Genomic DNA, 18,182 nt, shown 5'->3' with positions numbered 1-18,182 from the left:
GAGGCTCACAGCCATGACTGAGTTCAATTGGAGAGGCACACACAGAAACCATAATTAATTAGCTCCCTGGGCCCAAACACTAAAGTACAAAACCTTGTCTGGAAATCAAAGTACTGACTGACAGGTGAATTCCGGGAGTTGAAGACCACACATCTAAAAAATGCCACAATTATACATTATCCTCAATTTGATCAGTAATCAATAAACTATTTAATTAGCAGTGTTTTATTTGGTGTATGAACATTCTGCATATACATACGCACATAATGGAAGTTTATGTGTATTTGTTTATGTGTCTATATGTGTATCTATAGTTATGTGTATCTGTAGATGTTTGTATACACATTCACTCTGTCTGTCTGTCTGTCTGTCTGTCTGTCTGTCTGTCTGTCTGTCTATCTATCTATCTATCTATCTATCTATCTATCTATCTATCTATCTATCTATCTATCTATCTATCTATCTATCTATCTATCTATCTATCGTAATCCAGACAGCAACTGACAGGAAGCTACTTAAAAGCTACTTAAATTAATTCTCACAAAGGTTTATTATGTTTTTTTTCCAAATCAAGAAAAACAAGTTCTCAGCATGGGCCCAGTCCAAACTCAGCTCTCCTCCATTCCCTTTTCAGGCAGGGAATTAATTTTTTTTTCTCTCCCTTACCCCTTCCTCCCCACACCGAATTAGGGCAACACTCTTCCTGGGCCAACTCCTGGTCACAAAATCAGGTGAGAACCTGAGAACATTTAGGGAGGACTTGAGAGAGGCCTATCCAATAGGGCAGGGGTTTCCAGTCTTGGCCACTTTTAAGACTTGTGGACTTCAACTCCCAGAATTCCCCATGCTGGCTGGGGAATTCTGGGAGTCGAAATCCACAAGTCTTAAAAGTGACCAAGACTGGAAACCCCTGAGATACGGGAAGCTCGCCCACTGAAGCCAAATTGCCATTTTGTTGTTGTTAAATGCAAAAAAAAAAACAAAAAAACCCCAGCCCGCTAATCCGCAGCGGTTTCCCTGTACCAGCCCTGGGAGAAGCCCTAATTCGGCCCCGCTAGCAGGAAGGGGAACGGCGGGGCCGAAACGCAGGCCCGGAGGCTGCGGGTCGAATGGGGTAGGGTGGGAGGAGAAAGCTGTGGAGGCGACCCGTCCGACCCTTACCTGCTCGACGGCGGCGCCAAGTCGGAGAGGGACGCAGGGCGAAAAGGGGGACCGTGACGGCTTCCGGGTTCAGGCGGGCATGCGCGCCACCCGCGCTCGGCCCCTCCTTTCCCAGCAGGAGGAAGAGAAGACCGGGCGGGCGCGGGGAGGTTGCGGGGCGAGGTGGGCGGGCGGAAGAGGGAAGCGTGGCTGGCCAGTGCTGCAGCCTTAAAACCCATCTGCGGGTTCCCGGGCGGCGCTGGCGGCGCGCGTGGTGTCCGACCTCGGGTCAAGCAGGGGAGGGAGGAAGGGTAGGGGTAAATAGATTAGGGTAGGAAGGTAAGATTAGGTAAGGTTAGGTTAGTTAGGTTAGGTAGGTAGATAAGGTTAAGTAGGTTAATTAGGGTAGGTAAGTAAGGTGAGGTAGGTTAATAGATTAGGGTAGGTAGGTAAGGTTAGGTAGGTTAATAGATTAGGGTAGGTAGGTAAGGTTAGGTAGGTAGGTAAGGTTAGGTAGGTTAATAGATTAGGGCAGGTAAATAAGGTTAGGTAGGTTAATAGAAGTAGGTTAATTAGTAGGTAGGTAAGGTTAGGTAGGTTAATAGATTAGGGTAGGTAGGTAAGGTTAGGTAGGTAGGTAAGGTTAGGTAGGTTAATAGATTAGGGCAGGTAAATAAGGTTAGGTAGGTTAATAGATTAGGGTAGGTAGGTAAGGTTAGGTAGGTTAGGTAAGTAAGGTGGGTTAGGTAGGTAGGTAGATAAACAGATTAGGTTAGGTAGGTAGGTAGGTAGGTAAGTAGGTAGATGCGGGAGGGAACTGTGGCAATTGGCCTCGGTTAGTGGGGCCGGCCCCTTTCCACTCCTTTTGGCTGGACTGCGGGGGGGGGGGTCGTTTATGGGTGGCGTGCTGGGAAGATTGCGCCCAGGTTGGGATTTGGGTCTTGGATGAGACCTTTTGGTTTGCAAGTACGAATGGGCGACTGGAAACACCGCACCCCTGTCAGCGTAGCTCTTTGCGCGAAGATTTGGAAGCCGCCTTGGTTTGCAAGGAAGGACGGAGAGACCCCTCCCCCGACACGCGTAGGTCTGCGTAGCTGTTTATATGAATATTTTGAAGCATCTCTCTCTCACTCTCTCTCTCACACACACACGCACGTTTGTGAGTGGATCTGCGTAGCTATTTCACAAAACGAAAGATTTTGAAGTCTTGCATGCACGCACCCACGCACTTGCGAACCGATCCGTGTAAATGCACGAAGATGCTGATTTTGTGGCCTTACATACACACACATACACTTGTGTGCAGGTCTGCAGAGTTATTTGCATGAAGTTCCCCCGCCCCCCCCCGTTTCCAAATCCTTTTTGGCGTCTTCTTCCTCCACCCCTTTTTTTTCCCCTCCCGGAAATTTGGGAGAAGAGTTGGATCAAACCGCCTTGCGTATTTCTTGCCGAGATTATTCCGGATAAGGAATTGCACGCTGACATCCAATATTTTGGAACTGCGCTGCAACACATCACCTCTTCGACCTGAATGCGGGATCATTGCAACTCCCCCTTTCGTTTGCATTAACCCTGCAAAAATCACCGACACTTCCGATGCAATGGTTGTGCTATCCAACGCTTTCCTTTTCCTCTCTTAGCAAAACTATTTGTCAATAGAAATCCAGGAAATGAAGAAAAGGTTAGAGCTTATACCCTTTGCAAATGGCTAATCTAGTGAAGAGAAGGAGGGGGGGGGGAGACAGGATAGCAGTGTTCCAATATCTGAGGGGATGTCACAGAGAGGATGGGGTCAGCCTATTTTCCAAAGCACCTGAAGGCCAGACAAGGCATAACAAATGGAAACTGATAAAGGAGAGATTCAACCTGGAAATAAGGAGAAATTTTCTGACAGAGAACAATCAACCAGTGGAACAGACTGTCTTCAGATGTTGTGGGGGCTTCATCACTGGAAACTTTCAAGAAGAGACTGTACTGCCACCTGTCAGAAATGGTTTAGGAACTCCTGCTTGGGCAGGGGGTTGGACTAGATGACTACAAGGTCCCTTCCAACTCTGTTACTCTAATTATATTTCTGATGCCCTGGCCTTGTACTGGAGGGCATATTTGTGCGTGGATGGGTCGTATCCTACAAATATCACTGGTCTCTCTAGCACAGTGGTTCTCAACCTGTGGGTCGGGACCCCATTTGGGGTCGAATGACCATTTCACGGGGGTTGCCAAACAAGGCTGTCCGCCATTTTTTCCCCCTTTTCTTTGGCCAGGCCCCTGGCACCCGGTGATGTATAAGTGGTTGGGGGTCACCACAACATGGGGAACTGTATTATGGGGTCACGGCATTAGAAAGGTTGAGAACCAATGCTCTAGCAGGAATCGTCTAAAATAAGTTCTGGCAATCTGAGCAATTTCCTAAAGTCTTGACCCCAATTGCTACAATACTCCAGGATGATCTTGCTGGCTGGAGAATTCTGGAAGTCCATTCAATTTGGAAGTTATCCTATCTGGAAAACTCAGATAAAGTCTACTCTACAGTGATGATATTATAGACTCCTTTTCAAGTATAGTTCATTTATGTACATGAACCCTTCTACTGCATAGGTAGAAAAGCAACTTTTTTCTCTCTCTTCCAATTGTAGAAAGCAAACAAAATGAAATATACAATATGTACTTTTCTTTTCTGTTAATGTAGTTGTAGGGCATATTGTATTAATAACATCCTGTTCAGATGTAGGAGAAAGAAAGGGTATTTCTTTCTTTCTTTTTTGTTGTAGTAATTGAGGTTTTATTTAATTTGACCACATCCCTTCTGCCAAATAAGGATGCACAAAGCAAAGGTAACTAAGCAAGAATTGAGACCAGTCTATATGTGTTGTTGTCAACTGCAGTGAGTCTAAATTTGGCAGAAGTAGGATAGGATAGCATATCATAGGATAGGATAGGATAGGATAGGATAGGATAGGATCGGATCCACTTTCTTAAAGTGTTTTTTTAGTGTGGAAATTCTTTTTGAGAAAGTCACAATGGGAAGCTAGTATTTTAGCTTGTATTTGACAAAGACCACAGGAATTTCCTAGGATGGATCACCACTGTGAATAACCTTAATTGCCCTAAAAAACTAGATAATATCTTAGTCATACTTCTGGGGAAGATGGAGTTTGTAATCAAACTCACCTAGGTTCTTTTAAAGCTGAACAAAAGCATAGACTGATCGACTACCAATGCATCTGGATTCATCTTTTATGTAGCAGTCATTGATAAGTGCACAAGTACAGGCAAAATCATGTTCAGGGTTCCTTATAAATCTAAATCAGTGGTTTTCAACCTGTGGGTCGGGACCCCATTTGGGGTTGAACAACCATTTCACGGGGGTCGCCAAACAACACAGTCCGCCATTTTTCCCCCTTTTCCTTAGCTGTGCTACTGCCTTTCATTCTATTGGCTTTTGAAAGCCAATAGAATAGACTCTCTTGAATAGAGTCTAATTCTATTGGCTTTCAAAAGCCAATAGGAATTGTCCAGGCTGTCTCTGCCCTGCTGAGCCCACCAAAAGTCCCATTCTGCAAACAGTGCTGCACCTGTTGAGTAGTCCTTGACTTACGACCGGTTGGGGGTCGCGGCATTAAAAAGGTTGAGAACCACTGATCTAAATGATGATACTGCAATTGCCACAACACTAAAATGCTAATCAGTAGGATATCCAAACTTAAATCAGTTGAAGTGTTTCTTAACCCTTTACAGAATCACAAGCATGATCTTTGACATGATCTTTAACATGATCAACCTGCCCAATTCCATATTTCCATATTTCATTACAATCTAAAAGTGATCCCCCTTTGCTTTCTCCACTAATTAATCTTGTTGAAGAGGTGGCAATAAATCCTTAATCGATCAGCCTGCCCAATTCTATATTTCATTACAATCTAAAAGAGATCATTGTTCGCTTCTCCCACTAATGAATCTTGTTGAGGAGGTGGCAGGATTTTTTCATCCTTTGGTTCAAAGTTCTTCAGGTTGACCCCAAATTTATCAAAGAGAACGGTTGGGATATCAGAGTTCTGCAAGAAGGTTTCCGTACGTTCCCTTCCCATGGTGAAAATTAGGCGCTGGCCCAGGTAGGTCAGACGTCCACCACCGGCTTTGTGCAAAGAACAAAAGGATTTGCAGGTGAAGATAGAACAAGGTGAAGTCTGGTGGTAAAGACACATGTCAGAAAAGTCTTCTAGTTTCTTCTCCTCTAGGGTGAATTTATAGAGGAATCTCCCCCTCTCTCCAGAAATTTCCCGACGTTCCAGGACCCAGGTAGCTCCTTCCAGACTCAACCAAAATATGCCTGCTTCTTGAACTTGTTCCACCTCGGGCTTCATCTCTAATGGTTCCAGGAAACCTTCTCCAAACCCAACATCACACAGAAACTGCTGCCCATCCAAGTCTACCAAAATTATCAAGTGGTCCAACGGAGGACCGTAGCACTGCGTGAAGCGGTTCCAAACACGTGCAGCTATAATTTTGGTGTGGAATCCCAACACTTGCAGCAACCACTGGAAAAGTCCATTCAGCTCACAACAAAAACCACCCCGGTGGTTTTGAACAATCTTCTCATACAGACGAGGCAATTCCAGGCTGATGGGCTCTTTGCAATGGATGCTGAGGCTCTCAAAGGGTACTGAGAAGAGGTGGGAACGGTGGAGGTACTTGAGGGTCTCCAAAGAAGGGCAGGTAGAGACACCTTGGAATCCCATCCGTTTCAGGTAACATCCAACATCCATGTCTGACTGGATGGAAGATCTTGAATAGGGACGTTTCAAGATTCCTGCTTTACCTCTTTCCAAGATCTTGTTCCTTTGATTTCTTTCAGTAACGAAGCTCTAAACGGGGGTTGAGACTCCAAGACACTTCAGTTCCCAAGTCTCTTCTCCTTTCCTGCCTGATTTCCTTCCCCTCTTCCCCAAAACTTTTCCCTTGGAATTTCTGCTGTGAGTTTTGCTGTCTACACAGCAGCTGGTAGTTTCATTATGCCAGGGAAGCGAAAGAGGAAGTGAAAAAAGTCAGAACCTCCCACTTGCTTTATTTTGTAATTTATGTATATTAACCCTTTTTCCACCTCGGATGACTTTAGGGCATTGGATTTCTCAGGGAATACAATAGACCTGGAAGGGACCTTGGAGGTCTTCTAGTCCAGCCCCCTGCTCAAGCAGGAGAACCTATACCATCTCAGACAAGTGACTATCTAGCCTCTTCTTAAAAATCTTCAGTGTCCATGATTTCTGGAGGCAAGCTGTTCCAATGTTAGGGAATGTTCTGCTTTTCAGGTTTCTTTTGCAGAGATATTTCAGGAACGGAGATTTAACTGATCTTGCTTAACACATGAATATTTATGAGAGCAACCAAGCTTGATGCCATTATCTGTGCTGGGTCATGATAGAGGACTCTCTAAACTATTAAGGATCAAGCTGAGATGCTTTAGTTCTCAGTAAGAACACTTGATTGTGTGTTTGTATGCATGGATGTCTTCATTTGCTTACTGATTTGGATAATGATCTGAGACTATCCTCTGCTGTCGCACATGTACAATTTTCCTTCTCCTTCAGTCATTCAGTCACAACAGAATTTGCAGATAAATTTTACCTCATTCAAGGAACTTACTTTGCAGAATGTGGAAATGTTCTATATACATATGTTTTGATTTCACAAAAACAAAAAACAACATTTGCCAAAATACCACACAACAAGCCCATAAAGTGTGTGCTGAGTAGACTAACAGATTGAGCTCCTACATGGGTGACTTGCAAACAGACCTGTTCATCAGTCAGATTTATTCATTGACTTCATTTAATTTGGATAATAATAATAATAATAATAATAATAATAATAATCCACACAGTGACATTGACAGACTTTATCTACCAAGGCAAATAGGTGGGCATGGAATGCTACAAGTACATCAGATGGTTGAAGAAGAAAAAATGGCTTTGGAAGAATATCTGAAGAACTATGATGAAGATGCACTGAAATTAGTATACCAGGAAGGCTTACTGACTATTGGAGAGACCAAACTGGCCTACAAGAAAGACCAAATGAAGAACAGAATAAAAGCATGGGAAGACAAAGCACTACATGGCCAATACATTAAAAAAAAAAAAGCTGGGAAAGCAGATAACAACAAGACCTGGCAATGGCTAAGAGCAGGAAAATTGAAGAAAGAGACCGAGGGACTAATTCTGGCTGCACAAGACCAAGCCTTAAGGACAAATGCATACAAAGTCAAAATTGAGAAGACAGCAACAGACAGTAAGTGCAGTTGTGGTCCTTTGGCAAGGACTTCCTGTATATAAAATACTTAGAAGGTATTTTACTTTTTAGAAGATATTTACTATAAAGTTTAAGGTAAAGATTTTCCTTTGTCCAGTTGTGTCTGACTCTAGGGCAGTGGTTCTCAACCTGTGGGTCGGGACCCCATTTGGGGTCGAACGACCATTTCATGGGGGTCGCCAAACAAGGCTGTCCGCCATTTTTTTCCCCTTTTCTTTGGCCACGCCCCTGGCACCCAGTGATGTATAAGTGGTTGGGGGTCACCACAACATGGGGAACTGAATTATGGGGTCGCGGCATTAGAAAGGTTGAGAACCACTGCTCTAGGGGATGAGGCTTATCTCCGTTTCTTAGCTGAGGAAGCCAGCATTGTCCAAATACACTTCTGTGATTATGTGGCCAGCATGACTATATGCTGAGGGGCAAGGAATGCTGTTAGCTTCCCACCAGACTGGCACCTCTTTATCTACACTCATTTGCATGAGAGCTGAAGAAGCTTCTTGGATGAGAAGTGAAACGTCTTCGAAGAAAAATAAAGTCCAGTTGCCTTGTGAAAAAGCATCCTTGGGATAACTATGACCTGGATGACTGAGAATCTCCATAGACCAGGGCTTTTCAGCCTTTTCACCCATTGTACCACTTTTAGGATATGGCAACAGCCGAGTACCACCAGTTGCCTAACCAGGTGTCAAAAACCTGATGACCAAAAAAAAAAAAAAAAAAGGAAAAAAGTGATGAAGTACAGGTAGTCCTCGACTTACAACAGTTCGCTTAGTGACTGTTCGAAGTTACAATGGCACTGAAAAAGTGCCCCCCAAGCCACAACTGAGGAAGACACCTGCCTGCCCACCTGGCGGCGCTCTTCCTCCTGTCCAAGGTTTTCATTGTTGTGAGCATTTCTGTTGAGGATTGGCAGTGGGGGTGGGGTGGGGGTGTTTGGTTTTTATTCCTCCCGTCTGCTGGGTGGTTGCAGCAGGTTTTGGTCACTTCACATGACCCTGGGACGGTGTGACCGTCATAAATATGAATCAGTTGCCAAACATCTGAGTGTAAATCACAAGACCCTGGAGATGCTGCAACATTCCAGCTGATCGGCTCTTTGGGGCTCAGCAGAAGTGCCAGGATCAGCGTCAAACTCCAGCTGGAGCCTGGCGCTGATCCTGGTGCTTCCACTGAGCCCTGATAGCCCCGAAGAAGCGTTGATCCTGGCGCTTCCACTGAGCCCTGACAGCCCTGCAGCTCCAGCCATCTCTCGCTCAGGCTTGTGCGGTGCTGCCACCGGTTCAGCTCATTCCCCACCGGTTACCACTTTTCTAGGATGGTTGCATACCACCTGCCAGGTGCCAATGTACCACAGGTGGTACCCATACCACTGGTTGAAAAACCTTGCCATAGACATCTCTCATTTGCATGCTTTTGAATGGCTAGGTTGGAAAGACCTGGGGCAAGGAATTGGAGATCACTCTGTTTTTGCAGTGCTTGGGTCCAGAACCTGTGTTGTCAGCTCTCCAGATGATAAGCTCAGAGTTTTTAACTGCTAAGCCACCCCGCACCCTTTACAACAGGGGTCTCCAACCTGTGGGCCATGACCCACTAGCAGTCTGTGGCCTATTTATACCTGGGCCATGTGAGTGGCTGGCTGGTGTGTGTGCTCATATATGGACAGCTCCACTCATGACATTGTGGATGCTTGGGCCCTCACTCGCATGAACATCGCAAGCACTCGGGGCCCCACTGGTGCAGGTATTGGGGCTTGTGGCCCCACTCACGTGAACATCACAGGCCCAGTCACCAGACTGTTGCAGGCCTCGCTCACATGAGCATCATGGATGCTCTCGGCTTTACTTGCATAAGCAACAGGTACTTGTGCACATGCATGTGCCTGCCTGTCCCATGAAACCATCCCCCCTCCCCCCTTCCCCCTCCTGGCCGCCAGCTGGGAAAGGCTGGGAAACTTTGTTTTAGAAGATCTATATCTTGCTTGTTTAATGAAAGAATCAAAGTATATATTACAAGGACACTGCTAGATCAGTTTGCTGGTTAATCCCTGATAAAAAATACTTGATCTCAGAGCAATAAAAATAATACATTTTATCAATTTCTGGTTGTAATCTATCACAATTTACCCATACTACATAATTTCAGCCTCTGCCTTATCAATTACAAACTGATTCTAAGAAATAGTCATGTTTTGTTTTTAAAAATAATTATTATTGTTGGGAAGTTCAAAAATCCCTTTTGCTTGTATTTTGCTGAATTAATCCATTGGGAGCCAAGCTGCTGAAATAACAACCAAGAATTCGACAATGCTCTTGTAACAAGAGCTCAAAGGGATCGACCCAATCTCCATGGAAAAATCTGTATATTTCATTATTTTACTGATTACTAAAACTTTATCAAGCCAGAGAAAAAGAGAGGAGAGAAACTCTTCTCATTAGCACACTGCTCATCATCTGCTTCATTAGTATGTCTTGTTATGTTGAACCTCAACTTCAAAATTAACCTATTCTAGTGGTGTTGAACCTATGGCACGGGTGCCAGAGGTGGCACTCAGAGCCCTCTCTGTGGATACGCGCGCCGTCGCCCCAGCCCTAGGTCTTCAGCTGGGTTTTATAAAACCTTTTTGCTCTAAGCCTCCACTGCCATGTGCAAAAAAAAAAAAAAAGTTCAGTCAATCAGTTAATTTCAACTTCTCACTGGAAAAAAAAGATCTTGCAAAGTTGGAATTGATTGATTGAACTTTTTAGTCCCACCCAGTCTGCCGTTACCACCACAGCCATGTCCACCCAATGGGCCACACACCCCAAATTGGCCACACCCAGCCAATGGGCCACACCCACCTGGCACCCGATGATGCATAAGTGGATTTTGGGTTGCAGTTTGGACACTCAGTCTCTAAAAGATTCTCCATCACTGACCTATTCTTGGTTATGGAAACCTGTCTGGCATAGAAAGAAGGCCAGAATAAGACTGAAAAGAGAAATTTAAAATTATGTGTAATCGATTAAAAGGCACTGTTGACTTATGGATTGTTTTAAGGATTAAGATTCAGAGTTAGAAATAAGAAAAAAAATAGGGGGTGATTATTAGAACAGATATCTTAAAATAGATTAAGAATGTAATTTGTGGAATAATAGGTTTATTTTGATGAAAATTATGTATTGGAATGGAAAAAATGGTGGCTTTTTAGATTTGGATTGTTTCAATAATTAATTGAGTGTTTTAAATCAGTAAGATGATGTTTTTGTATGATAATATAGATGTGATAAGGCATGATAATGAATTGGATGAAATTTGAATTTTGTTTAATGAACTGAAACGATTTAAGGCTTAATATTATTTGTGGGATTAATTGCATCTGCCCATGGACATCTCCCACAAGGGCCTGAGATAACTGTTTCAGACACAGGATACATTCATCAGCCTTTTGGACAGACTCTGATAAGAACACCTGCAGTAGCCTTGCATCTGGAGAGTGTCTGTTATTTGATACATTGTAACCACCCCTATATACGTCTTTTGATTATGCTGTGTGATGTAAAAACCTTAGTAACAATAAAAGAGGGTGCTGGAGTCAGCTCTGGGCTCTCATCCCGAGATACCTGTCTGCGTGTCTCATTCTCCATGGGAGACCACCACATCTGGTGACCCCGACGTGATCCACTGAAGGATACGTCCCTGCCAACCCTTTACTTATCGCCTGGAATAGGCTTGGTGCACCCGACGAAGTTGCTGGCAACTGACTCCTCTTCGTAAGTATGGGGGGTGGAATGTCTCACGCTCAAAAGCAGCATGTGGAAGAGCTGAGGCTACTTGGCAGGAAAAAATATCTTACTGATCAGGAACAGAAATTAACCCGTCACCTTTCTAAATCTGAGGCTGTTAAATTGCTTGCTTATGTATGGGCTAACTGCTCATCCTATCCGGAGTCTGGATCTTTAAAAGTAGATACATGGAGGAAAATTGGTACTGTTCTCCACCAGTCTCCAAGAGCCCCTGTAGAGATTTTGTGCCTTTGGAAAATTGCCTATACCCTGATTCAAACCTATGCTGACTCGCCTCATCAGCCTTTATTAGATCCTCCACCGTATAAAAATCCGTCTGTTATGTTGGCCACTCCCTTACTCCCTGGAGCAGGTTTTAACCCTCCCTCTGCCACTGCAAATTCTATGGATCCTGATAAACAGCAAATAGCCTCTCCTGTTCCTGCCACGTTGCCTCCTCTCTCCCAGCCTGGAATCATCCGTGGTGCATTTCAAAAGGCTTTAAACAATGGTGATTTAAGCGTTTCTGAACTATCCGAGACAGAGTTGTTCCCTGTTACTTACCAACAGACGGCTACAGGCTTAATTGTTAATTGGGAAACACTTCCTCTGGCTATGATCAGAGAATTGAAAAAGGCTACAAAAGATTATGGCATAACCAGTCCCTATACTAGATGACTAATACATTCAATTGCTAGTGCATATCGAATGTTGCCTCAAGATTGGAAAGATCTGTTCCGCATGCTTCTTAATGGAACACAATACGTAGTCTTTGAATCTGAATATAAAAGAGAGGCACAAAAGAGAGCTAATCACCCAGGTTCACAATACACAGCAGAACAACTCTTTGGAGAAGGCAATTTTACTACCCTCAATGCTCAAGCTCAAACTTTTACTCCCTTTGCATTTCCTATCATTAATGCTTGTGTTTTTTCTGCCATGGCTCGTGTTGATGAGTCTGGCACCCCGATTCAATCTTTTTCTGCCATTCGCCAGACTGCAACTGAATTCTATACAGACTTTGTAAATTGCCTGCAAGTTGCCATTGAGCATCAAATTTCAAACAGAGATGCAGCAAATGAAATCCTCATAAAATTGGCTTATGAATATGCAAATGCAGACTGTCAGTCCATTCTTAAACCAATTGTTTCCAGTCCCACGGCCACCTTAGCAGATTTTCTTAAAACCTGTCTCATTGTGGGAACCAATGCTTTTCAAATGGACACTCTTGCAGCTGCAATCCAAAAGGGGAATCAACCCCAAGGCACTTGCTTCAATTATACTCTTCAAATGTATTGCAACTTTCTCTTGCTGACTGGGCAGGATCTGTTTCCTGTCATATTCCCTTTGACCCTCGCTTCCAACTCCTTAATAATGTTTCAATTTCTCTGCATTCTCCCATTTCCTCCTCTCCCATTCCTAACGCTGTCACCCTGTATGTTGATGGCAGCAAGACTTATGGTTCATGTGTATGGAAGGAGGGTGAACAATGGCACACAAAAATTACTCCTCCTCAAACTTCTGCTCAGCGTGCTGAACTTGCTGCTACAATATTGGCCTTACAAACTTTTTCTTCTGAACCTTTTAATCTTATTTTAGATAGTCTTTATGTATATAAAGTTCTCACCTCTTTATCTGATTCATATGTGTCACCCTCACTGGATGACTCTCTCCTCAGTCTATTTCTCACACTCCAATCCCTTCTTCATTCCCGCTCTACTTGTTTTTTTCCTGCTCATATTAGAAGTCACCAACCTTTCCCTGGTATTATCTCCGAAGGCAATGCCAAGGCGGATGCTGCCGCTTCGGCCGCCTCCACTCACCAGGACGTTTCCGTCCTTGTTTTATCTCCCATAACTCCATGGGACAGCCATTCATATTTTCATCAAAATAAGAAGGCTTTAATGAAACAATTTTCTTTAACAGCTACGGAGGCTGCGGCTATCATACAACAATGTCCCACCTGCAGCCTCCAAGCACACTCTGTTCCTCAAGGGGTCAACCCAAGAGGGACGCAGAGCTGTCAACTTTGGCAAATGGATGTTACGCAATATTTACCATTTGCCCCTTGGAAATATTTGCATGTTTCCATTGACACCTATTCAGGTTTTATTATGGCCACCCCTCAAAGGGGTGAGTCTGCTAAACATGTTATTAATCATTGTATTCGTACTTTTTCTACCCTGGGCAATCCAAAAGAAATTAAGACTGATAACTCTCCTGCTTATACCAGCACCTCCTTTGCGCAGTTTTGCTCTCGCTGGTCTATTATTCATAAATTTGGCATTCCATATAACTCCACTGGTCAAGCGATCGTGGAACGAGCCAATCAGACCATAAAAAGGGCTCTAGACATGCATGCAAAAAAGAAAGGGGAAAATACCCCCGGCTTGCCTGGGATACAAAACACTCTTAATCTTGTACTTTTTACCTTAAACTTTTTGAATGTTTCTGGCACCCCTGGCTCAACTGCCGCAAGCAGGCATTTTTCTGCTTCTCCCACAGATTCTTCACGCCCCCAGGTATACTATCGACGTTTGCCTGATCCCACCTGGAAAGGGCCTGCCTCCCTCATTACTTGGGGTCGAGGCTATGCTGCAATAGACGACCATGGCGAGATCATTTGGACTCCAGCTCGTTGTGTTCGTCCTTATATGGCTCAACGTACACCACCTCAGCCAGGCATATGAGGATCAGGGACTGTGGGCTTTTAATGCTTTTGTACGGGATGCCAGGCGCACTGCTCTTACACTTAACGTCACGAACTGTTGGATCTGCATGCAAATTCCTGGTGACAGTCGTGGTGGCCTTATTTTCCATGCCATCCCGTTCAATGAAACAGGATGGAAGCAGCAGTGGAGCATAACTACAGAGACATTGAATATGACATATGCTGTGGGCGCTCGTATAATGGAACCTGCCAGATTTTGTTTTTATAGCACAGGACTATTCCGTACTGCCATTTATTTGGGAACTTATAGTAATTGTCAACAAGTTATTATATGGAATTCAGCAAAGAAATGTAAATCCATCAAAAGCAACCTTACTAAGGTAAATGACACTTATCAAAGCAATCAATGGACAAACATCAGTACCTACATGGCTTGCCTTGACATGGAATCCATAATAACATTTGCTAATGAGTCTCACCAGGGTTATTATGAGTTACCCGATATGTGGCTACTATGTGGCCGTAGAGCCTATCGCCAGGTGCCTAAGGATTGGAAAGGCACCTGTACACTGGGCCTTTTGACTCCTGCTGTATATGCTTTGCCTCATCTCCCTGATGGACGCCTGCGGAACAAACGTGATACTGGTTCCTCGGATCCACCCCTAACATTGGGTGGTAGTTTAGAGACTCAAATCAGCAGAAGGATTCTACCCAATCTAGGAGTTGCCATGAACTATAGAGACCTTCATTTGCTTAACAATTGGACTGTTCATATGTTTAATGAAACAATTAACAGCATTAAAATGATTAATCAAGAAATGGGGGAAATAAGGGAAGTAGTTTTGCAAAATCGGTATGCTTTAGATATTATTTTAGCAGCAAAAGGCGGTGTGTGTGCTTTAATTCATTCTCATTGTTGTATGTATATAAATGATTTTCAACCTAATATTTCTGCTACAGCAAAGAAAATGGAATCTATGCTCCAGAATAATCCCTTACGCAGTGATGGATCAGGCACCGTGGATATCTGGGGTGCCCTTTGGTCCTGGCTACCGGATGGATCCTGGCTACAATCTTTGATTTCTATTATAGTAACCATTTTGATATTATTTGTATTGCTATGTTGTTGCATTCAATGTATTCCCTCCCTCCTGCAAATGTGCAAAAATGTTACGCCCTCCACTAGGAAGGACGCCTTAATCAGTGAATCAAGATCCCTTCTGGAACTGGAAGTGAGTAACATTAAAGAAAAAACAGAAAAGGAGGAGATGTGGGATTAATTGCATCTGCCCATGGACATCTCCCACAAGGGCCTGAGATAACTGTTTCAGACACAGGATACATTCATCAGCCTTTTGGACAGACTCTGATAAGAACACCTGCAGTAGCCTTGCATCTGGAGAGTATCTGTTATTTGATACATTGTAACCACCCCTATATACGTCTTTTGATTATGCTGTGTGATGTAAAAACCTTAGTAACAATAAAAGACGGTGCTGGAGTCAGCTCTGGGCTCTCATCCCGAGATACCTGTCTGCGTGTCTCATTCTCCATGGGAGACCACCACAATTATTTTGTTACCTTAAAGAGATTAATTGACAGATGGATTATATATGTATAGGGTAGATTAATATTTTATTTTAATTAGAATATGTATTATGTAGTGGAAGAAGAAATAAATGAGACTTGTGATAAAATGAGGGATGTGAGAGATTAAAAATTAGAATATATTTGGAAGGGATACCTGAATTGATAACTTGTTGATTTAAAGTTAAATTTGATTATGGTAATTGTAAACTTACAATTATAAAACAGGTTTAGCAGTTATAGAAATATCAATTAGAAATGGAACATCTTAAATGTATTATGCTATTTAAGGGAAATAGAGAGGGTACATTGATTGTATTGAGTTGAGTTATTTATATATGGTTATATTTTTGAATGTTTGATTACCCCAACACCACGGTATGTCCTGAGCACTTTGCCTTAAGAACTAAAAAACCGATAAAATGTATTTTCAAAAAAAAAAAGAATATAGAATAATAGAGTTGGAAGGGATCCTGAAGGTCTTATAGTCCAACCCCCTGCTCAAGCAGGAGACCCTATACCATTTCAGCCTCCAGTGAGAGCATTCAGTGAGAGCATTCACAACTTCTGAAGGCAAGTTATTCCATTGGTTGATTGCTTTCACCTTTAAGAAATGTCTCCTTAGTTCTAGATGGCTTCTCTCCTTGGTTAGTTTTCATCCATTGTTTCTCGTCTTTTGGCCTTTTGGTCCTTTGGAAAATAGTTCGACCCCCTTGTCTTTGTAAGAACCCCACAAATATTGGAACACTACTATCATGTCTCCCCTAATCCATCTTTTCATTAGATTAGACATACTCATTTCCAGCAACTGTTCTTCATATGTTTTAGTCTCTAGCCCTTAATCATTTTTATTGCTTTTCTCTGCACTCTTTACAGAGTCTGAACAACTAGAGTCTAGCAACTAGACTCAGTTGCTGCTGGAGACTCACAAGGACAGGTCAAGATATTTGCTGTATCTGGGCCATTTATCTTCCCAAACCCCTTTCCACAGCCTACAGTAGTACACATTAATCTTGATAATCACCATCCTCAGTGTTTACAATTATTGCTGGTGCCACAGAAAATAACTTGGAGGGTTCTGTGAAATTCATGGGCTATGAATTAAAGATCCCTGCAGGAAGGCACAGTTGCTGACATCCACACAGGATCCTTAAAATCAACAGGGCAAGAGTGAAAATTAAGTGTGAGTCCACTAAGTTATAATTATTTATCAGAATGTCAATTCACATTAAATGAAATGTCAAAAATACAGTTATTTTAAATTGTCAGCCCAGGAAGACAAATCACTATTAGGGAAAGCTGTGTTGGCACAAAAACACACTGACTTTGCATTGCGTTGACCTCTGCTGATACATTCTGATAATACTTTTTTCCTTGATTAAATTCCCAGGACACCCAAGAAGTCAAGATAAGGAGCTTGAAGTCAGTGGTGTACTTAGCATATTAGTCATCCAAGATGGCTAATTCTTTTAATATCTCCCACTCTTTTATGGCAGTTTAGTATAGGAGTGAAAATATTGGATTAGAAACCAGGAGACTGTGAATTCTAGTCCAGCTTTAGCCACAAAGCCAGCTGTGTGATCCATGGACCAGTCACTCTCTTTTAGCCCTAGAAAGTGGGAAGCCACTTTTGGAAAATGCTGCCAAAAAAAACCTCCAAGACAGTGGTTCTCAACCTTTTTAATGCCGCGACCCCCAACCGGTTGTAAGTCGAGGACTACTCAACCGGTCGTAAGTCGAGGACTACTCAACTGGTGCAGCACCGTTTGCAGAATGGGACTTTTGGCAGGCTCAGCAGGGCAGAGACAGCCTGGACAATTCCTATTGGCTTTTGAAAGCCAATAGAATTGGACTCTATTCAAGGGAGAATAAAAGGGAGTAGCACAGTTAAGGAAAAGTGAAAAAAAAATGGCGGACTGCGTTGTTTGGCAACCCGTGTGAAATGGTCGTTCGACCCCAAATGGGGTTGCGACCCACAGGTTGAGAACCGCTGCTCCAGGGGATTGTCACCAGGAGTTAAAACAGATTTGAAGGCATCATTGCTAAACCATCACCAACCAGCACTGAGCTGATTGGTGTGCAAGCAGCAAAGAACCAACTCCACCCTTGTCACTAGCCTCTTAATGTCTTTGGCACTGATTTTCTGTGCCCAGGTCACACACACACCCTTGTCCCCTTGGTATGCTACTGCCACAAGCTTGAATAATCTGTAGGAAGGGACCACCAGGAGCAGGAACAATTTCATCAGAGTCATGATCCCCTAACCATCTCCCTTCAATGGAGATTTGGAAGGGAAACAAAGCTGATGTATTCCCAATGAAAATGTGCACAGTCTGTTTATTTCTATAATTATAGATTATGGGAATATTTAAATCTTCCCCTTAACCTATACTTAATTTTGATGCATTTTTATTCTTCCGATGTGTCATTATTCTACCAGGAGATTTTAGATGCTTTAAGCATTCATGAATGGATAGTTGTGGAATTCCAGTCAAGAGAATCTTATAAAAATAATAATTAATATGCAGTATTTTCCGGCGTATAAAATGACTTTCTAAAGTATGCAAATCATCTCCGAAGTCAGGGGTCGTCTTATACGCCGAGTTGTCTTATATACTGGAAAATACGGTAACTTTTGGGGGAGTTTGTGTAGGTCCTCTTAAGAGAGACTCCCTAACTCCTCCTGCTAAAAAAAAAAAGCTTAGTAATCT

The 18,182-nt window shown here is 43.1% G+C and overlaps 1 protein-coding gene across 1 annotated transcript; it reads right to left on the bottom strand.

The window, feature by feature from the left end:
- Positions 1-5,006: 5,006 nt before the first annotated feature.
- Positions 5,007-6,157, bottom strand: LOC120314224 (arylamine N-acetyltransferase 2-like). Its single transcript, XM_039357082.1, has one exon. It carries the CDS (start codon positions 5,904-5,906, stop codon positions 5,061-5,063), a length of 846 nt encoding a protein of 281 aa, XP_039213016.1. The 5' UTR covers positions 5,907-6,157; the 3' UTR covers positions 5,007-5,060.
- Between the last annotated feature and the right edge of the window lie 12,025 nt (positions 6,158-18,182).

Source organism: Crotalus tigris, unplaced genomic scaffold (genome assembly GCF_016545835.1).
Source record: "Crotalus tigris isolate CLP2741 ecotype Arizona unplaced genomic scaffold, ASM1654583v1 scf7180000018863.26168, whole genome shotgun sequence".
NCBI lineage: Eukaryota > Metazoa > Chordata > Lepidosauria > Squamata > Viperidae > Crotalus > Crotalus tigris.
This window is presented reverse-complemented; position numbering and strand designations above follow the sequence as displayed.